This window comes from Pinus tabuliformis, chromosome 1_1 (genome assembly GCF_031772625.1).
Source record: "Pinus tabuliformis cultivar Carrire ecotype Pingquan chromosome 1_1, CPIR1, whole genome shotgun sequence".
In the NCBI taxonomy this organism is placed as follows: Eukaryota; Viridiplantae; Streptophyta; class Pinopsida; order Pinales; family Pinaceae; genus Pinus; species Pinus tabuliformis.
Window position 1 is genome coordinate 965,166,397 of NC_142297.1, and position 20,927 is coordinate 965,187,323.

A 20,927-nucleotide genomic window follows, 5' to 3' on the forward strand; every position below is an offset into this window, starting at 1 on the left:
TAGCACACGAGTGTCTCTGAGCGGAGATCTCAACCCTTTCTTCGATGGACTTCGAGTGCCACCCTAGAAAGGCAATTTGTACGACCTTGGAGGAGAGCCGATGGAGTTCCAAAGTCACATCATTCAACATTTGTCTCAGCCAGTGCGTGTTTCTAGAGGACGCAGAAGGGGAACACATAGGTGTTGCTTGTGGGTTCATCTGGGCAGCAACTGCTGGGGGAGTTTGGGCATTGGAGCTACAGTGGAGGATCAACCTTTCGGGAGAGTTTTGGAGCAGTAGATTGCTGCATTGGAGCAGATTGATTTACAATCACTTGGGCTTGCGCAGAGAGCCATCACTGGGCTCTCGTGGGAGTTGGAGGAAGGAATTGTAGAGCTGGAGTTGGTCGGGAGAAGTAGGAGATCATTTGGAGGGCCATTTGAGGAGGATTTCTGCAGTTGGGAGAGTAGAGATTGACAGGATCAGTCACAGCAACAAAATTCGAAATTGGAGGGCCAAGTTGTGAAGGGCCAATTTTTGAAGGTTGGAACCAAGGGAAACCCTTTCTGGGTTTTTCTGGGTTTTGGGCAAGGATAATACTGCTAATTTTAAAGAATTTTTTGGGAAAATCTAAGGGGTCAAACTGGGGTCCCAACTCAGCCAGCAGCTAGAGGAGCTAAGGGGAATTTGGGCCAAAATTCTGAGATCAACATTTGGCCAATTCCTTTGTGGGTTATTCTGGGTATTTGGTGGAGAGGCTGGGGTTAATTTCCCATCATTTTCAGAGCACCAGAGGTGGGGTTTCCAGCAGCACATTTGTAGGAGACAACACAGTTTCACAAGGGCAGCGCAGGGCATCATTGCAACAGTTATTTTTGCCATTTGGGCTTGATCACGCTAGCCACTAAGGCAAGCCCAGGTGCACCACTTCCACATTATTGTACTTTCCTCCTAGATTATAATAAAATGGCTCAGTTGTTGGTTATTCTTGGACTTTTTATGGGTGTGCACTAAATGTTTCAATTTTATGGTGTTGTTTTTATTGTTTGCTTTGCATAGCACTATTTTTCCTAGTTTGGAACATTACAGTGGTATCAAAGCATAATCTTGGCCCAGTTGTGGGTAGCTAAAAGATCATTGAAGATTTGGGTATGAGTTCACAGTGACAAGTGAAACAGGAGACAAACCCATGGCTGAAGGGAAATCTAGTATGCATAAATTCTGGGGTGGAATCCGTTGGGACGATGAGAGGTTGGCCCAGTTGAGGAGGGTGACAGACCAAACCCATCCTCACCCTTACAACAGAGACAATAGAGGTGAGCAGGTCGTGGGGGTGCAACAATCTACCTCATGTGGGGAAGGTCGACAGGATCAGGACACTATATCTTCTAAGAAGGAGCAAGCAGGACAGGAACAGTTAAAAGGTGAGACCAAGGGATGCTTTTGCTAGTGGAGACCTGGATTAGATATCAAGAGCCTAAGGAGGAGGTTGAACATGATGTTGAGAGCCCACAGGATGGTGAGGAGCACATCGAACTACCCGGTGTGGTGCAGGAGTCACATTATTCGAGACCTCTTTGATAGCCCCACTTGACACCTTGTTGGAGAGGATAGAGCCTACACACATAGGCCATCTGTTGAGGAGGCGCCACCCATGGTGGAGATGCTGATAGTTGTTGAGGTGTCCGGAGTTGTGACCAAGTTAATAGGTGATACATACCCACGACAGTTTCATCAGTTCCAAGCCGACCTATCATTGAGAGAGAAGGCCACGACAGTACGAGAGGCCATTCTACAGCAAAACAAGGAGCTGGAGGGCATGAGAGCGGTTTGTGCCAAGTCCACTACCAAATTGACTCACATTAGGGAGTAGTTGGATTCCCTACTGGTGCAGCTAGAGTGCATGTTGGGGCGTGAGAGTTGCCCTCTTCGGGCATACATAGACGGGGTTGGCAGCACTATTAGGTTACCTTGGCCCACTAGACAAAGAGAGACAGAGCTACCTAGTCAGATTTCATGTATTGACTAGGATAGCGAGATGAGACGACCTGAGTTGCACAAGGTGCAGCACCAGCATGATGGGGTTGTTCTATGTGCAGGAGTTTGTGCATTCGATCCCTCTCTTGGGGTTGGATGGCGAGAGACTTTGAGTTGTTACCCTATGGAGTGGGCTATGGAGATGGTGGTGGACTTGGGTGTAGCTCAACAGGAGCTTCCAGGCACTCAAGATACTAACAACACAAACTGGCATTAGGTTCCAGGTGGGACTACCTATCATTTCCAAGGTATGTTGGTTGACTACAACCTAGATGGTGCAGTTGACCTAGCAGTTGAGCATGCACATTCGCTACGGGAGTCTCGGTCAGCACCAGTGGCTGACCAGTTTATGGACATACTCTTTTGGTATTTTTGGTATGGCATTTGTACACGAGATCACTGGGTGATCAGCATACTCTGGCAGGAGTTTGTCAGAGGAGGTGGCATTGGCAGGCCACCAAACGGTGCCTTGTATGGAGCTAGGGGCGCTTCACTTTTGTGTGGGGCATAGAGGACACAGAGGAGCGGAGCAGTGGTGGCATCATTACTAACACATAGGGAGAGTCACTTCTCGGATCCCATAGGGGGGATTTGGGGGTAAGATCCATTCATCGATAGGGATAATGATGCGATGGTGGAGATGATGATACTGATTGGGTGTGGCCTAACACATAGAGACATAGCTCTAGGCCATCACATCCAGGGATGTGTGCGAGCATCTAGCATTGAGCAGTGGTCTACTGGTGGGCATAGAGATGCATGGTGGTGTGTTGTAGTGTGTTGGACTATGTTGTGGAGTGAAAGTGCCTCACATTGCACTGAGTACATGTAGGGAGTGATGGGTGTAGTGACACAGGCAGGAAGCAGGACGGTATGGGATGCATATTTGTAGTCGAGGGTATCCAACATTTTACAGGGGTAGGTTGCGGTGTACAGTGGCATTTCCAGGAGTACTGGGATGGTCGATGGTATCTAGAGGTGTATGGTGTTGCACAATGAGGTCTTGGAGCGTTGCCTCTAGGGACACCCATGGACAAAGATACCGGGCATACCTTTGGTTCTAGTCCACCCAGGATCGATGGGGACACAGATGAGTGATACTTGATGGTATCCGCAAGGACTCACATGCTTGACCCTCTTCTACATCAGTTACAGGAACGAGTGAACTAGTTGTTTTCCTTTGACACTCTATGCATGAGCAGTAGGGACGGGGAGCTCACCCAAGATATTTGGATGACACTTGGTGAGATAGAGGGGAGACTTCTCAGCAGGGGCATCGAGTCAGTGCACGAGTTGACAGCGATAGATCAAGGGATAAGGTGATCACCGACAGGGATGGAATATCATTCATCACTAATCCTATGCTTAGGGAGTTGGTCATAGGGGAGACATGTGTCACTCTTTCCACAGGGAATGTCTGGACTATGCATGAGTAGAGGATACCATTTACGGCTGAGATAGTTGTCCAGTATGTATCCGAGTTCCTAACATCGTATTGGTACATTTTTCAGGGGGTGGGTAGCCGAACCAGTGGTAATGGTTGGTAGGAGCAAGATGGATCCGCATACATTGATTCGATTGCATGTATCAGATACCCATCTATTGGTTGCATTTAAGGGGTAGCTATTTGACACACATGGTCATCAATACTACACAGCAACAGGCACATGACAGTTTAGCATGCCTCAGAATAGTTCATGATGTATGGGACCTACATATGGGTGGCATGCAAGGACTAGAGATGAGGGCTAGAGGGATTCCATCGGTTTTGAGGGCTATGCTGTAGCAGGTCTGGCTATGGGATGTAGGGATTCAGTTGATCGATAGATCACTCGTGATGAGTGAAGTCGTGGCAGAGAGTGATATGGTTCGCTCTTGGGATGACACATGGGGGTTCACAGAGGGTTTCATCATATGGGGAGGCAAACATTTTCTGTTGCTGCACAGGTTTAGAGTTAGATTTGAATGGGTAGGCCTTGGCGCCATGGAGATGCCCAGGCAGGATGTGTCTCGCCTCTTTCAATATTCCACCATCGGATTCCAAGAGAGGAGGATAATGTCTTCGCATGATGGAGAGTATGACATAGTCAGAGTAGCACAACGTCAGCATGGTGGCACCACTCTGGGACTAGCAGGGAACTGGGGCATCACAAATCTTCACAACTCAATAACCTTTAGGGATGTGTCGGCTACTGCAAGGGGAGATCATACAGATCTTCCATTGGGCTTTAGCAAGTCACTGATGGAGCAGGGACTTCTGGTACTTACACCGAGCAGGGTAGTGAGAGGAGCGAGGGAAGTTTCATGTTGGATAGGATGGCATGGGATCCTAGTATTGAAGGATTCTTTCATATTAGGATAGTGCTGAGTTCAGGGATGATTTAGTGGCACATCTCGGACCCTGGCACATGTTGTAGTGATAGTGCGGAGCAGCAGTTAGAGAGGATGCTCGTTCAAGCATTGCTTGAGGACAAGCGATTTTTGGTGCATTGGAGGAGCTTGCCGGTTGAGAATGCTACTTGGGAGGGCGAGCACATACTTGAGTGTCCAGCACTGAAGTTCCTTGGGGACAAGCAACATTTGGGAGGGGAGGACTGTCATGTCCCTTCCTAAATTATTTTGGAACAATATTCATTTCTACATTTTGGGGCCAATTTTGGAGGTGACGGGGGCCCATTCGATTTTATTAAGAGGGTAGACTTAGTAGAAGCTAATTTGATGTGGTTAAGTATACGTCGGGGCCACCCATACTAGGGGAATACACATTCCCTAGTTCGATTTGCATGGAGGGGAAATCGATGGTTAGGTGAGGGACCCACGATGGAGGGAAAATGGAGGGAAAAGTGCTCCATGAAATCTATATAAGGAAGGCATCTCTCCTTATTTGGATATCTTATCTTTTTGACATATTGAACTCAACCGTAGTTGCTCAAGCTGCTTAGCTGGGTTATTGTGTTGTTTAGCACACGAGTGTCTTCGAGCGGAGATCTCAACCCTTTCTTCGGTGGACTTCGAGTGCCACCCTAGGAAGGCAATTCATACTACCTTAGAGGAGAGCCGGTGGAGTTTCACAGTCACATCATTCAACATTTGTCTCGACCAGTGCGTGTTACTAGAGGACGCAAAAGGGGAACACGTAGGTGTTGTTGGTGGGTTCATCCGAGCAGCAACTGTTGGGGGAGTTTGGGCATTGGAGCTATAGTGGAGGATCAACCTTTCAGGAGGGTTTTGGAGCAGGAGGTTGTTGCATTGGAGCAGTTCGATTTACAGTCACTTGGGTCTGTGGAGAGAGCCATCACTGGCCTCACGTTGGAGTTGGAGGAAGGAATTGTAGAGCTGGAGCTGGCTAGAAGAAGTAGGAGATCATTTGGAGGGCCATTTGAGGATTATTTCTGGAGTTGGGAGAGCAAATATTGATAGGGTCAGTCACATCAACATAATTTGAAATTGGAGGAGGGCCAAGCTGTGAAGGGTCAATTTTTGAAGGTTGGAACCTAGGGAAACTCTTTTTGGGTTTTTTTGAGTTTTGGGCAAGGATCACAATCTTAATTTTATAGAATTTTCTGGGCAGATCTAAGGGTTCAAACAAGTGTCCCAACTCAGCCAACAATTAGAGGAGCTAAGGGGAATTTGGGCCAAAATTCCGAGGTCAACATTTGGCCAATTCCTTCGTGGGTTATTTTGGGTATTTGGTGGAGAGGCCGGGGTTAATTTCCTGTGATTTTCTGAGTGTCAGAATTGGGGTTTCCAGCAACATCTTTGCAACAGACAATACAGTTCCACAAGGGCAGCGCAGAGCACCATTGCAGTAGTTATTTGTGCCATCTGGATTTCACATATTACCAGTTGGGCTTGATCACGCTTGCCATTGAGGCAATCCCAGGTGCACCACTTCCACATTATTGTACTTTCGTCCTAGATTATAATAAAATGGCTCACCTGTTGGTTATTCCCAGACCTTTTATGGGTGTGCACTGAATGTTTCAATTTTATGGTGTTGTTTTTATTGTTCGCTTTTCATAGCACTATTTTTACTTGTTTGGAACATTACACTATGCGTCGACCCACACCCAACTGGTATCATCTCCTACATCGTCGCATCATCATACCCTCCAATGAATGGATCTTCACTCCAAATCCTCCCTGAGGGTCCGAGAATTGAATCTCCCTATGTTTCAGCAGTGATGCTACCCCTACGCTGCTCCTCTATGTCCTTTGTGCCCCACACAAAAGTGAAGAATCCCCAACTCCATACAAGGAGCCATCTAGTGGCCTTCCAATGCCACCTCTTTCGACAAACTCCTGCCAGAATGTGTTGATCACCCCGTGATCCTATGTACAAATGGCATACCAAGTCAATGCAAGAAGCCTGTCCATAAACTGGTTGGCCACTGGTGCTGATATAAACTCTCCTAGTGGAGGTGCATGCTCGACTTCTAGGTCAACTATACCCTCTAGGTTGTAGTCAACCAATATACCTGGGAAATGATAGGTGGTCCCTCTCAGATGCCAATGCTAGTTGGGGCTTCCAGCATCCCCAATGCTTGGAAACTCCTTTTGAGCTCCACCTAGGTCCACTACCATCTCCATAGCCCACTCCACCGAGTACCAACTCAAAGTCTCTTGCCACCCAACCCCAAGAGAGGGATCAAATGCACGAACTCCCACACATAGAACAACCCCAACATGCGGGTGTTGCACCCTGTGCAACTCAAGTCGTCTCATCTTGCTATCCTGGTTAATACATAAAATCTGACTAGGTAGCTTTGTCTCTTTCTGTCCAATGGGCAAGGTAACCTAACAATGCTGCCAACCTTGTCTATGTATGCCTGAAGAGGGCTGCCCTCACGCTCCAACATGCCAACAGGGAATCCAACCGCTCCCCAACTGAGTCAATTTGGCTGTGGACTCAGCACAAACCGCTCTCATGCCCTCCAGCTCCTCGTTCTGTTGCAGAATAGCCTCACGCACTAATGTGATCTTCCTTTGTAATGCTAGAAGGTCGACCTGAAACTGGTGGAACTGCTGTGGGCATCTATCACCTGTAAAATTGGTCACAACTCCAGATACCTCAATAATTGTTGGCATCTCGTCCATGGGTGGCACCTCCTCAGCAGAAAGCTTGTGTGTAGGCTCTATCCTCTCCACCAAGGTGTCAATTGGGGCTATCAAAGAGGTCTCTAATAAACGTGACTCCTTCACCACATTAGGTATATCGATGTGCTCCTCACCATCCTGTGGGCTCTCAGCATCATGCTTAACCTCCTCCTTAGGCTCCTAATATCTAAAGCCAGGTCTCCACCAGTAAAAGCGCACCCTAGTCTCACCCTCTAACCATCTTTGTCCTACTTGCTCCTTTTCAGGAGATTCGATGCCCTGATCCAGTCGGCTTTCCCCACATGATGTAGATGGTTGCACCCCCACGGCCTGCTCACCTCTAATGTTTCCTTTGTAAATGTGAGGATGGGTTTGGTCTGTCACTCTCCTCAACTGGGCCAACCTCTCATCGTCCCAATGAATTCTACCCCAAACTTTCCCTTGAGCCATGGGTTTGTCTCCGGTTTCACTCGTCACCGTGCACTCATACCCAAAACTTCCATGATCTTCTGGCTGATTTCCCACAGTTGGGCCAAGATCATGCTCTGATACCACTATAATATTCCAAACTAGGGAAAATAGTGTTACGCAAAGCGGACAATAAAAATAACGCCATAAAATTAAATCAGACCATCAGACCACAAAATTGGCAACCAAACTGCATTGTCTATTCATTATATTAAATGGGAAGAGGTGTACAACAAAGTGTTGGAATGTGTGCACCTGGGCTTGCTCTAGGAAAGCTAGCAAAAGCCCAAAATGAATAATGGAACGCCCTCCTCAAATCTGCTAGTAATCTGGTCCAAGAGTTGCGTTGTTACTGCCTAGAAAGGTGTTGCTGCCTGAAATGATCTATTGTTAGAGCCTTCCCTGTTTCTCAGAAAATTTTGGGAAATTAATCCTAGCCTTTACGCAAGAAACCCAGAATAAACCACAGAGGAATTGGCCAAATGTTGACCTCGAAATTTTGGCCCATATTCCCCTTAGCTCCTCTAATTGTTGGTTGAGTTGGGACCTCTGTTTGACCCCTTAGATCTGCCCAAAAAATTGTATAAAATTACAAGTATCATCCTTGCCCAAAACCCAGAAAAACCCAGAAAGGGATTCTCTTGGTTCCAACCTTAAAAAATTGACCCTTCACAACTTGGCCCTCTTCCAATTTCGAATTCTATCGCTGTTTTTAATCCTATCAATCTCTACTCTCCCAACTCCAACAATCCTCCTCAAATGGCCCTCCAAATGATCTCCCAGCACCCCAAATCCAAACTCCCCCGAATGGTGTTGTCCCAAAGAGTCTCACTCCAATGACTGCGCAGTCATGGAGGAGATGATGCAGTCCTGTGTGTGATGAAATGAGAGTTGCATGTAGGATGGCCCTCTTGTTTGTAGCTTCCCTCTATACTCCTGAAAATGAAGAAAGGATGCTCCTGTCTCCCCAAATTCCCGGAGTGCCTCATGTTGTGACTGCGCAATTCCCACGCTGCTGTAACTCCCCCTGCTGTTGGTACTCGACTTACAGCTGTTGTAACTCGTCTCCCTACTGCTGCTACGAACTGAGATGAAGAATAACTCCCTCCTAGGGATGGCACTCGAAGTCCACTAAAGCAAGGGCTAAGATCCCTGCTCGGAGACACTCGTGTGCTAAACAACACAGTAACTCGACTAAGCAACTCAAGCAACTAAGATTGAGTTCAATATGTCAAAAGATAAGAAGCTGAAATGAGGAAAGTTGTCTTCCTTATATAGATTTTGTGGAGCACTTTTCCCTCCATCGTGGGTCCTTCACTTAACGATCAATTTCCCCTCCATGCAAATCGAACTAGGGAATGCGTATTTTCCTAGTGTGAGTGCCCCCCACATACAAATTAACCACATTGAAATAACTTCTACTAAGTCTAGCCTCCTAATAAAATCAAATGGGCCCCATCACCTCCAAAATTGTCCCCAAAATGTAGAAATTAATCCTATTCCAAAATAATTTAGGAAGGGACATTACAACATTGTAGTGGGCAATACTTCATTTTTAAGGGCATAATAAGACTTCAAACTAGGATCACCTTCAAATATCTAATTAGACCAAGTCCTATAAAAGTGTTCCCTACCTCGTTAGGGATGGCTAAATGGTCAACCCTATTAGGTGCTTCCATCCCCTAAGAGGAGGTGACACATCTGGGGTCAACCCTTCAATTCATAGGTGTTTTTGATAATGTGGCAATGAAAGGGAAATGCTTCATTGCAATATGCCATGGTCATGGGACTAGCTAATGGAATTCCATCATCCTAAGTGTATAAATGTATGGGAGGAGAAATCATGGAAGCATAAGTTACTCCTTTCCTCTACCTACTTTTTCTACCCCTCTGATGTGCCCTTTACTTCTTTTTGATAATGATTTCTTGAGGAGCATAGCTCAAGTGTCCAAGCTTGTTTTTAATGATATGGATTTGATTTACCCCTTAATGTTGAGTCGGGGTTCCTTATTATGTGATGGAGCATCAAGTGCTCAGGAATTGAGTGATGGCTAATGAGGGGGTAGAACTCATGCTAGGCTTTTACCCACGTGCTAATTAATGTCCCAACCATCTTTTGCATTTTAACTTTTCTTTTTCTATCATTGTAGCCATTTTGTGCTTTTACCTTCTTTTCACGGCATCAACCTCCAGGGTAAAGTTTTTGACCCCAACTCAAGGACGAGACTATGAAAGTGCCAATCCCAATAAACCAATGACAACAAACCAAAAGAATGGATATGAAATCAAGGGAATGGTGAAGAATGGTAAGCATGGAAAGGTTATGGACATGTGACTTCAATCCAAGTTTCCCACGTAATGCCCCTCCTATAACCCTAAGGCCTCAAAGGAAGTTCCATTGGACTAGGGTCAAAGATTAACCCCCTTAGTAAGAGAGAAAAAGTTTATAGTCAAGGTCAATCAATCAAAATGATCACCACTCAATCCATGTTACAATACCCAAAACATTAAGTAAAAGAAAATTGCAAAAATGGTTAAAGTACCTGCCGAGTGGTAACCCACCTTCCTTCAAGAGGAATTCAAATGGTTAGCTAAGTCACATGACACGAGGACACGAGACACGAAGGACACGTAAATACGAGTATTCAATACGAAACGCAGCGAACTGGAAACAGGACACGGGGGACACGTTTCATATATATTTAATAATATCTATATATATATATATATATATATATACTGAAATATAGTTTTTTATCCATATTAAATTGCAGGTTGCAGTTTATCTAATCAAATTAAAATATAATTACTTCTCAAAGTTCATAGTTCACTTTAAAAAAATAAATAGAATCAAAATTTACTATTTAGAAATTAGAATGTGATATGCTTGGTCTTGATTCTTGAATATTCAATGTTCATTGATCATGTACAACTTACAAGCACATAACAAAATAACTAAAGTCTAATCCTATTGATTTCCTCTGCCCTTCTTGCGAGAAAATGCCACAGCTTTCACTTTCCCTTTCCCTCTAGATGTAGATGTTGGTGTTGGTGGAGCTGGCAGTGGAGTTTGCTATGCTCTAGAAGTTGAAGAACTAGAAGTAGGAGCTATAGGAGGTAGACCACGTCGTCTACTAGTGGCAAGGGTAGCCCGGGCAGGTGGTGTCACCAGGAAACATTGCAATCTCCCAATCCTGAAATCTTGAAAAACTGATAAGTCTGCTGCATTTTGAATGAAATCTAAAATTCTACTTTCTCCATATGAAATCCAATGAGGCCAGAACCACTCTCAAACATCCTGAGTCATTTCATGGTAATGTTAAAAATTTAAGTAAAAGGATGTTCATTTTCATCCTTTTACTTTAAGAATTTAACATTACCATGAATAGCATATCAATACTAGGGCCTAGACTTGATCATTAAGTTGCCCCACTCAAAAATTATTTGTTTCTTTCAGCTGCCCCACTAAAAAATTATTTGTTTCTTTCAAAAAAAATTGCAGCTTATGCGGGGAATGTTTTCTACCAATGGAATATGCGTTTTCCAGATGCAGGACACAACGAAAACCGGCGAATACGTTTTACATTTTACAGGACGCGATAAAAAACATTTTCGACACGTTTTAGGGCCGTTTTCATGTCCGACATGTAAAATACGGGACACGGGACCTTGGAGGATGTGTCTTGTGACTTAGATGGTTAGAGGTGCCTGACTGGTGCAAATGGCAAAGGAATGTGGCATATCATCATATATTGAGCAAATATAGGGCTGCTGGCAGGCTGGCTATCCAAAATAGGAAAAAACATTCCTATGAGGTTACCCACTTTTGGTGGGTAACAGGTGCTCAACCCTGGCTGTATAATGGAGGACACCATCCGCATGTGAAAAATCTATCTCTGTTATATATGATGATATTGACAGAGATACCATCCCTCGCCCCTCCCCATCGTCCTCGGCCACCAGCTCCAGATCACTTTGCATCTTTAGATTTGTTTTGGCCTCGCTCTCACTAGGGGAACTGGTTCTCAACCTACATCATGTCTTTTCTATCTTATCCTACCTTATTGTGCAACACTATATTTTACTTTACATGTTCTTTTAGATAGCTCAACTAGTTGCCTTGCTTTTATGGGAGATGCCTTCACACTGCCAAATTGTCCAGGGAATGACCACATTAATATCCTACTTTGGGGTCATTTCCTGGACATTAATTTCCTCTTCTTATCTTATAAGCCATTTTAAAGATAACTAAATTTGTGAAAAAGTTCTGAATATGAATAATAATCCAACACTTCAGAACTACAAATAACAACAAATGATGTCTTATACACAGCATTTTGATCAAGGAATTGACAAGACAGAAGGAAGATAACTGGTGGTTTAACCTCATTGTTTTAATAAGAATGCAAATTTATGTTTAATTCAAGATTTTCCAAACATTTGTCTATGCAATTTCATATATACTAGTATAAATAGAAAATATATAACCTTGGCCTCGTCATCAATCACTTATGAAAATTTCCAATTGTTGGACTTATTCATAATTTCATTCGCCAATTGTCTATTACACAACTGACATGCCTGATAGGGACTAACAGCTAATTGAATAGAATGGGTTGTGATAAGGTCTGGAGATTTACCCCTGTCCTATGATTTGATATCTGCTGACATTGGCCAGATGCAGAGGAAAATAACATTTTTAGGTTGCCTGCTCCAACTTCAAAAATCCTATTCTCACTTACTACTGCAGATTCTATAGTTGAGAGAATAGCTCTGCCTTCTGCACATCGAGACAACATCAAAATTTATTATCTTCTCAAACATACATCTTGAACAAATCTGAGATATCAGTGCCTCTTATAATGTTATAAACTTATATGGTATTTGTGCTTTACAATGCAGAGTATTATGCCATGGTTCATCTCGAAAAAACTATGATGATATATAAGATGGAAAAACCTTTAAGCGTGGAAAAGAGAGGCACTGACCTTTACCATTATCATTTGAGATAACATATGTGCTGAATCCAAGGGGTGGCACAGATGCTGGAAACATAAGCGAAAAAAGGGGGGATTTTCCTGACGTTATGCCAAGATATGCCCTCATGTAGTAGCTTCTTGTCTTACCTGTAGAATTTCCTAGAGGTACAAGCTGTGACTCTATTATATTTCCATCAGAATCTTTGACAACTAGTGATTCACTGTTTACCTGGAAAAGGCATTTTTTGGCATCAGAAAATGGGGAACATCTTTTAAGTATCACTAGAAACACACATCACAAAATCAAGAGTCCAGACACAGCTTATTGCAGAGTCAAATCATACAGTCAAGCAAAAGGATACACTCAGAGTATTGCTGTACCTGATATAACATATGCAATGCTTTTGGATTTAAGAGATTTGTGGTTTGTATCTTTCGAATTATTGACCGGAGAATCCACAATATGAACATTTTTATTCGAACGTTTCAAATCCGGATCCATCTTCAGGGTTTAAGAATGATGATAAAGAAGAGCGCTTCAGATAGAATAAATACTGATGGGGACAAATCTCAAGAAATAACCCACTGTCGGCTAGAAACAAAATTTTTATTAATTTTATTTTAATTTTTATTTTAATTTTTAATAAATTACTTTATTTTATTAATATTTATTAAAAAATTTATTAAAGTTTATATCTAGGATTAGAACTTAAACTAACATTAGAAATTTGATTAATTGAACTAAAATATATTAAATTTCTATATAAATTAATCCAATATATTAAACTGATTTATATTAGCAATTATAAATACTAAATATTTATAATTGGTTAATATAATGGTTAATATATTAATTAATTATATAGAAATTAATGTATTATAGCGTAAAAGTTAAGGATTATAATAAATCAAAGAGGCTATTTCTAAACTAAATGGATAATAAAATAATAAAATTCTAAACCTAGGGAAAAATGTATTTTAATTCCTATATAAACTAAATTAATATATTTGAATCAAATTATATTAACAAATATAAATAATTCATATTTTTATTTATATTTAATTAATATAATAATTAAAATATATTAATAGCTAATAGAAATTAATATACTATAGAATTTTAATGATTATAGTACTATATATAAAAATAATTCATATTTTTATAAATAATTCATATTTATATTAATTCCTATATAAACTAAATTAATATATTTGAACCAAATTATATTAACAAATATAAATAATTCATATTTATATTTAATTAATATAATAATTAAAATATATTAATAGCTATATAGAAATTAATATACTATAGAATTTTAATGCTAATAATACTATATATGATAAAAATAATAATAAAAGCTACTGACCAATAAAATAGAATAGGAGAGGGATCACTTACCTGCTGAAGGATTTACCTGGGGATGGGCTGACGCTTTTTGATTTCACTAATCAAGGGAAGCCAGCTACTGCTAATTTCCATACCATTGTCCCTGTTCAGATTATGAGGATGCTTAATAATCTCAAGGGCTTCTCTGATCTTTCGTCTCTGATGCTGCTCTTCTCTTGCGATAATTGATGCGTCTTCCAGGCAAATATGGTGCTTAGTCTTCGAGGAGTGTTCTGCCAAGGCTGAGGTACGAGATCTTCCATTCCTAATATCAGCGCCATGCTCCTTGAGCCTTGTCTGGAGGGAGCGACCTGTTTCGCCTATGTAGCTTTTTCCACAAGAACAGTCTATTTTATAGACTCCCTTAAGTTGATGTTTGTCAATATCATCTTTTACCGACTTCAAACCTTGCTTGATAGTACCAGGGGCTGAGAAATGAGTGATAATGTTTTTCTTTCTTAGGATTTTAGCGATTTTGTCAGTAACCCCATAGATATAAGGTAGAAAAACCTTAGCACATTGAGGTTGGTCTTGAGCCTTAGGCTCATGAGTTAACAACTTTCTTTCAGCTTTTTCTATGGCTTTTTTAATCTCATGTTCTTTGTAGCCTATATTCTTGAAAGTTAAAATTAAATGCTTCTTTTCTTCGTTCAGATGCTCTGCGTCAGAGATTCGAAGGGCTCTAATGGCAAGAGTGTTTAGGACACCAAACTTTTGGGCTGGGTGATGGTGGGAATCCGCATGGAGGTAACTCTCTGTGTGGGTTGACTTCCTGAAAACCCTATGGCCCAAAGAGCCATCCTCTTTTCTGATGATTAGAACGTCCAAAAATGGGATGCTCATGTTCTCTTCAAGTTCCATTGTGAATTTTATTTCTGGAGAGATAGAATTTAAGTGAATGAAAAACTTGTCAAGTTCCGCTTTACCATGCGTCCATTTTATATTGGTATCATCAACAAAACGCTTCCACCAGGCTGGCTTTAAAGGATATGATTCCAGGGCCTTCTTTTCAAAGTATTCCATGTATAGGTTTGCCACGATTGGCGAGAGTGGTGATCCCATTGCCACACCATATGTTTGCTCATAGAATTCTCCTTGGGTTATTTCTTGAGATTTGTCCCCATCAGTATTTATTCTATCTGAAGCGCTCTTATTTATCATCATTCTTAAACCCTGAAGATGGATCCCATTTGGGATTTGAAACGTTGGAATAAAAATGTTCATATTGTGGATTCTCCGGTCAATAATTCGAAATATGCAATGCTGTTACATAGGATGAGTGGCATAGTCTCAACATGGGGGAATATAGGATTCCACAGTCCAATACTGTTTATCATGAAACTGTTTTCCTAATCTTGGTAATGATGACTCAACACAGTTCATTTGACATGATTGTTTTCCTAGTATTATTACATTCACCGACGGATTTAGTGATTATTAAGAAACAGTTAATGGTTTTTCTGAAATCTTCAATAATGTTCATAGAAAATCATTCACACGGCAGTTTTATCTGCTTAAAATAATCATTTGAAAGCATAGGGGAGAAACTCAACCCAGAATAATCATAATTTCTATTTCGCATGATAATGAGCAACTGTTGACATAAACAGATATGTATGCAAGATAAAATATATATGATACGGTCAATCATGATTTAAGTGATAACAGAAGGTAAAATGTTTCAAAATGTACAGCAGCTAAAGAAAAGAAAGATACATGAATCATCAGATTAAATGGAGAGATTTTGTACGGGACATGCAAGGTAAGCACAAATTCATCATCCAAAGCCAACAGGCATATTAACCATTGTTCTATTTCATAGAAGACAACAAGGAAGACAAATCCAGTGAACATTATGAAGATGATACCCACGACACCATGAATCTGATACCATTGTCTCTTGAGTATCACTGCCCAAGAAATGCACCAGAAAGGGATTTCCAAATTTAAACAACACATGCACTTTAAGAGTTTATAACAGTCATAGTTTAAGACTAAGAGGAAATGAGCTCAGAAATGCTACTTAATTAGTTCCAATAATAGAGGACACAACAACCTGACTTACTTTTTGAATTCATTTTGTCTTGATATCAATATCGTCCAAAGTTGTCAGACTTGAACTCGACAAAGACAGGGCTGGCCTTGGACTTGGCAAAACTTGGCAACCTGGAAAATACAAAGATCTAAAATTTAATTTTTTTCTAGCCTAGGCCTGTAGTCTGAGATGTAATCCCACAAACCTGCAGGATGACATCTTAGCCTACAAGCCAAGCCCATAGGATGACAACCTCAGCATACAGGACTGTAGGTTGAGATGTCATCCTACAAGCCCTACAGGCCTACTAGCATATTAAAAAATAAACAACCAAGTTATTTTTTAACCAGAATGAGTAGTGTTTTATATATATAAATCGTGCCCATTCACGTGCAAAATCATGATTTTACATCATATTTTCAAGCCTGTTAAGGGCTTCTAAAACATCCATTGTTCCCCATCCCTTCCCATAGAGTTTTTCCCATTCTTCTTACAAAAAATTCTCATTTCTGGTATCATATGGCTATACAATCGACATAACTGACATAGTAAGTATATACATTTATAATGTGCCATTCAACAAAATTTTACAAAAACAAGAGAGTGAATAGACTATTCTTCCATTGGCACTGGACTGTTCAGATCCAGGCCAGTGAATTCTTCTTCCTTGCTCTTGCTGCTCTCCTCCATCTTGAGCTTCAATAGCTTAATTTGTTGATGCAACGCATCCACCTCGTCTTCCAAATGCCGGATGCACTCCTTCTTTTCCAATTGTTGCTCTTGCATGGCCAGAGTGTCAAATTGTTGTTGTTGGATACAACGCTGCAGAATTGCCAAACCTTCCTGAATCATCAAATGTTCCTGCCAACAGTCGTTGCAGGCATGCTTGTTGTTTCTGCCTTCCTTGGCTTTTCCTTCCGTCGACCCCCCCGTCCTAGGCCTGCGGCGCCCTAGGAGCCAAACAGACCATTATCCTCTATAGTGTGCACGCTCATGGCGTTGACTAGAATACAGTCCCCCAACTCCAATTTACCAAAGACCTCCAACTTCAGAATGCTCGCATAGTTCTGCTCCAGAACCCCCACTTGACTCTGATTATCCCTACAATTCGTGGCCTCTCTCAGGCAACCAACTCTCTGTAAATTGACACACAGAAGTAAGTCGAGACTTAGATTCCCTTTGCAGCTGCAAATTCCTCCAGAGACCCCCATGAATGTTAGTACTTTGACCTCGAACTTGCAACAAATGCTCAGAGTCCCAAGCTTGAGCCGCCAGGCCTTCACAGAGGCCACCTGAGCAAAAATAAGCCTGAACCCATAATAGCATATCAAACTATTACTCTTTAAATAGAAGGAGCAGATCTAGATATGGATGTTGTACTGGAGATTAGTACTAATGGAGATGGGATCCCCATGCTCATCCTTAATTTCCCAACTAACAACCATAAATTCCTAGGCCTTATCCTATTCCTTCATCCTCGCCTACAACTTCTTCCCACGAGCGACCAGAGAAAATATGAGCTGAGGATATAAACGTTTCTCCCAATATTCCATTAACCTGCCTTCGGTTGTACTGGAACACCGACCTTTGCAACAAATTTATGTCGAGGGGACTGTATTCTCACGAATTGTGATCGCCCGAGCCCAAGTGTAGTACCTCTATGAAGGATGTAGACACATTGTTGCGGCAGACTAAGGTAACCCATGCCACGAGGCACAAGGACAGGACAGGCCAAGCATTGGCCGATGCAACAGGTACCAAGGAGCGAGGACGGGGCCCTAATGAAATGGAGAAGAGGAGGAGAGATAAGAATGAGAAGATTAGCGGGATGAGAGGAATAAAGGGGATGGATGATAGGGAGGAGAGGGAAAAAAGGAGAAGAAGGGAGGGGGAGAAAGGGGCGGGGGGTAGGGGGCGGTGGGGTGGGCAAAAAGAGAGAGAGTGAGGCGAGGGGGGTGATGAAAACTTAAGACCAACTAATCTTGCAAAATCCAACTTGTTGATACTTTTTGACCTTTTGGATGAGCCAAGAATGCCATCCTTAGACCAATAGTATAAATCCATGAATAAGATTAGGGAATGCATACCATTTCCTCAACCTCGTTCACTATACTTTTTTTTGCCTTCAACTGGCAGACCAATATTTCTTGCTTATCTGCTTCCTAGTTATTCCTTCTTAGGATATGAAAAAATGACACAAACTCAAATAAGGGGATCATCCCTTGGGATCTCTTAATTATTTGATTAAGGTTAATATTTTTTGTTGTTGATCTATGGTTCATATGATTTATGATCAACATTGAGTCTCCTAAGACCTGGATCTTTCTAATGCCCTTTTTCTGAGCCAATGTTAGGCCGAAAAACAAACCATAAGCTTCAACTTGATTGTTTGTCTTCTTACCTAGGCCCCAAGCATATATGTATTCAATGATTCCTTCAGGATTAATGAGAATCCCTCCCCCTCCTACCAACCCAGGATTTCCTTTTGATGCTCCATCAAATTGAAGGGTCCATTGATTTGAATATCTTATCCATTCCACTAGCCCCTCAGAAGACAGTCGTATAATCCACTGGGCACTAGAGGGGTTACCTTTGGCCGAATGTTGACAAGTAGGGGTGCTAACCCATGGCGCCATCCAAGCGAATTCAATCTCCTCCAAGGAAGGGTTTGATTCCATTCTATGCAATTCCATACACAATGAAAGGGCTAACATGGTTTTTAGTCCCGCAGAAGGACGAGTATTTTTTAATATAGCTTTGTTCCCTAATAGCCAGATTTGCCAACAGACATACTTAGGAAGAGCAGACCAAATATATTTGAACTTGCTTTTGGCTTGAAAGGAGCCCAAATAAAATTTGGGCCAAGATCTGAATAATGTCAGGAGGTTAAATGGCCATGAAACTCTATTGTATAGAGGGTCGAGTACCACTTACCAAACTGCCTTAGCCACCTGATAGTGGAGAAAGAGATGGGGAATAGACTCCTCCAAAGATTCACATAGCGGGCATCTTAAGGGGCCAATTCGACCCTACTTCTGGAGGTTCTCTGCTGTGTGGATTTTTTTATGCGAAAGTAGCCAGCAAAAAAAAATTGAACTTTCGAATAGCAGTAGTTTTCCAGATTTTATTCCAAATGATGGATTTAGGAGGGACTTGGGAATTAAAGAGCAAGTGCGAATACCCTTCCTTGATAGTGTAGTTGCCCTTTTTCCATCCCACTTATCTTCAATTGTGAGAGCAATGGGGGCACATCCTCTTAGTTTCTTAATTAGCTTATCTCTTTGGTGGAGAAGAGCCTCAAGAATGTTATCTATCTTCCATCCCTTTCACCCTCCTTGTTGATTCCAGTCTGAAATCTGGTCCAAATTTTCCACCCCTCCTTGTCTCATGAAAGATAGTTCCACCAAGGAAGGATTCGAACCTAGGGGTTGGATGCCCAAAATTGAATCCGTGAAAATCTTGATGGAGGCTCCATTCCCCGGGACTTTGCTTAAATTATTTTTAATGGTGTCCATGGAGGAACTGATCAAATTCCATATGGGGGAGACCAAGCATGGGTTCGTTCTGCCCGCTCTATCATTTTGATGAATTAAATACTTAGCATTGATCACCTGAGTTCACCATTGATTCAGATTTGTAATCATATTCTAATACATTTTTGCTCCCATTGCCAGCTTTTCTAACCCCGGGTCTCTTATTCCCAAGCCACCATGTTGTTTCAGGACTTTGACCATTTTCCAATTTACCAAATGATACTTATTCGTTTCTGTTATTCCTTCTTCCCACATAAATTTCCTTATATACATCCCCATTTGATGTAAAATGCTCTTGGAGGCCTGCAGGGCAGTAAACTGATACAAAGGGATCACCGATAGGATTGACTTCACTAGAATTTCCCTTCCCACGTAATTGAGCCATATCCCTCCCCAATTTACAATTTTTGTTTTCATTACACTTTTTTCTAAGCATTAGGAGTAGCCCTCCTTAGGAATATAGGGACCCCTAAATAATTAAAATCTTTCCAATCTCTCACTGCTTTGAACCCAAGAATTTCTTTTATTTTCTTCTCTTTTTGTCTGGAGATATTCCAGCTGTAGATGTGGCTCTTACTATCATTAGTGGCTCCCCCCGACGCACTAAGGAATCTGTCCAAATTTCTTTTGAAGCGCCGAGTAATTGTCACTGAGGCTCCGCCCATCAAAATTGTATCATCCGCGAACTGCCCATGATTTATGCTTCTGATACCTTCTTTATACCTTATTCCGGAAGGTTGAGAGTTGCTCTTTCATATTCTAATTTCCTACTCAGGGCATCTGCCATGATAATGTATAAGAAAGGGGAGAGGGGGCATCCTTGACGAAGACCCCTCGAGGCTTTGAAGAAGCCCACCACCTGACCATTAACCAGAGGAGCGATCCAAGGGGAAGCAATACAAAGGTTGATCCATCTAATGAATGTTTCATCCAGCCCCATTTTCTTGAGAACTTTTATCAGGAACCCATGCTTAATGCGATCAAAAGCGTTTTCCATGTCCAATTTTATGATCATCCCTTGATCAACCCTGCGCCAGCTAGAATCAAGTGCTTCTTGGATAAGGATAATATTGTCATAGATTTTCCTACCTAGGACAAACCCCCCCTGGTTGTCAGAGATCAAAGAGGGCAAGAGAGACTTAAGTCGCGAGGCCAAAAACTTTGAGATATGAGACATTACAGAGGGAAATTGGACAAAATCTAGAGAAGGAGGAGGGATTCGATTCTTTGGGGATCAAAGCCAGGAAGGAAGAATTTATGCCACCCCCCATGGTGAAGCGCTTTAAAGAATATCCCACCAATCTGCATAGGTCTTTTTTTATGACTTCCCAGAAGGATAGATAGAAGTTGGCCGAGAAATCATCCAGACCGAGAGCCTTATCAGGGGGAAGGAGAAAATGACCCTCCT

At 41.9% G+C, this 20,927-nt stretch overlaps 1 protein-coding gene across 3 annotated transcripts in view; it reads right to left on the reverse strand.

Annotated features, from left to right (window-relative positions):
- Positions 1 to 20,927, reverse strand: part of LOC149217706 (alpha-mannosidase-like) — a 282,843-nt gene that overhangs the window by 173,515 nt on the left and 88,401 nt on the right. Inside the window, exons 15-16 of one of the 3 annotated variants that reach the window (XM_089393051.1) lie at positions 12,577 to 12,790; positions 12,223 to 12,362 (exon numbers count right to left, since the gene is read on the reverse strand). In XM_089393051.1, the coding sequence (XP_089249177.1) occupies positions 12,223 to 12,362; positions 12,577 to 12,790 (354 nt within the window). Of the gene's footprint in view, positions 1 to 12,222; positions 12,363 to 12,566; positions 12,791 to 20,927 lie in introns of all 3 variants that reach the window. The other 2 variants (XM_089393049.1, XM_089393050.1) reach the window with 2 other exon arrangements.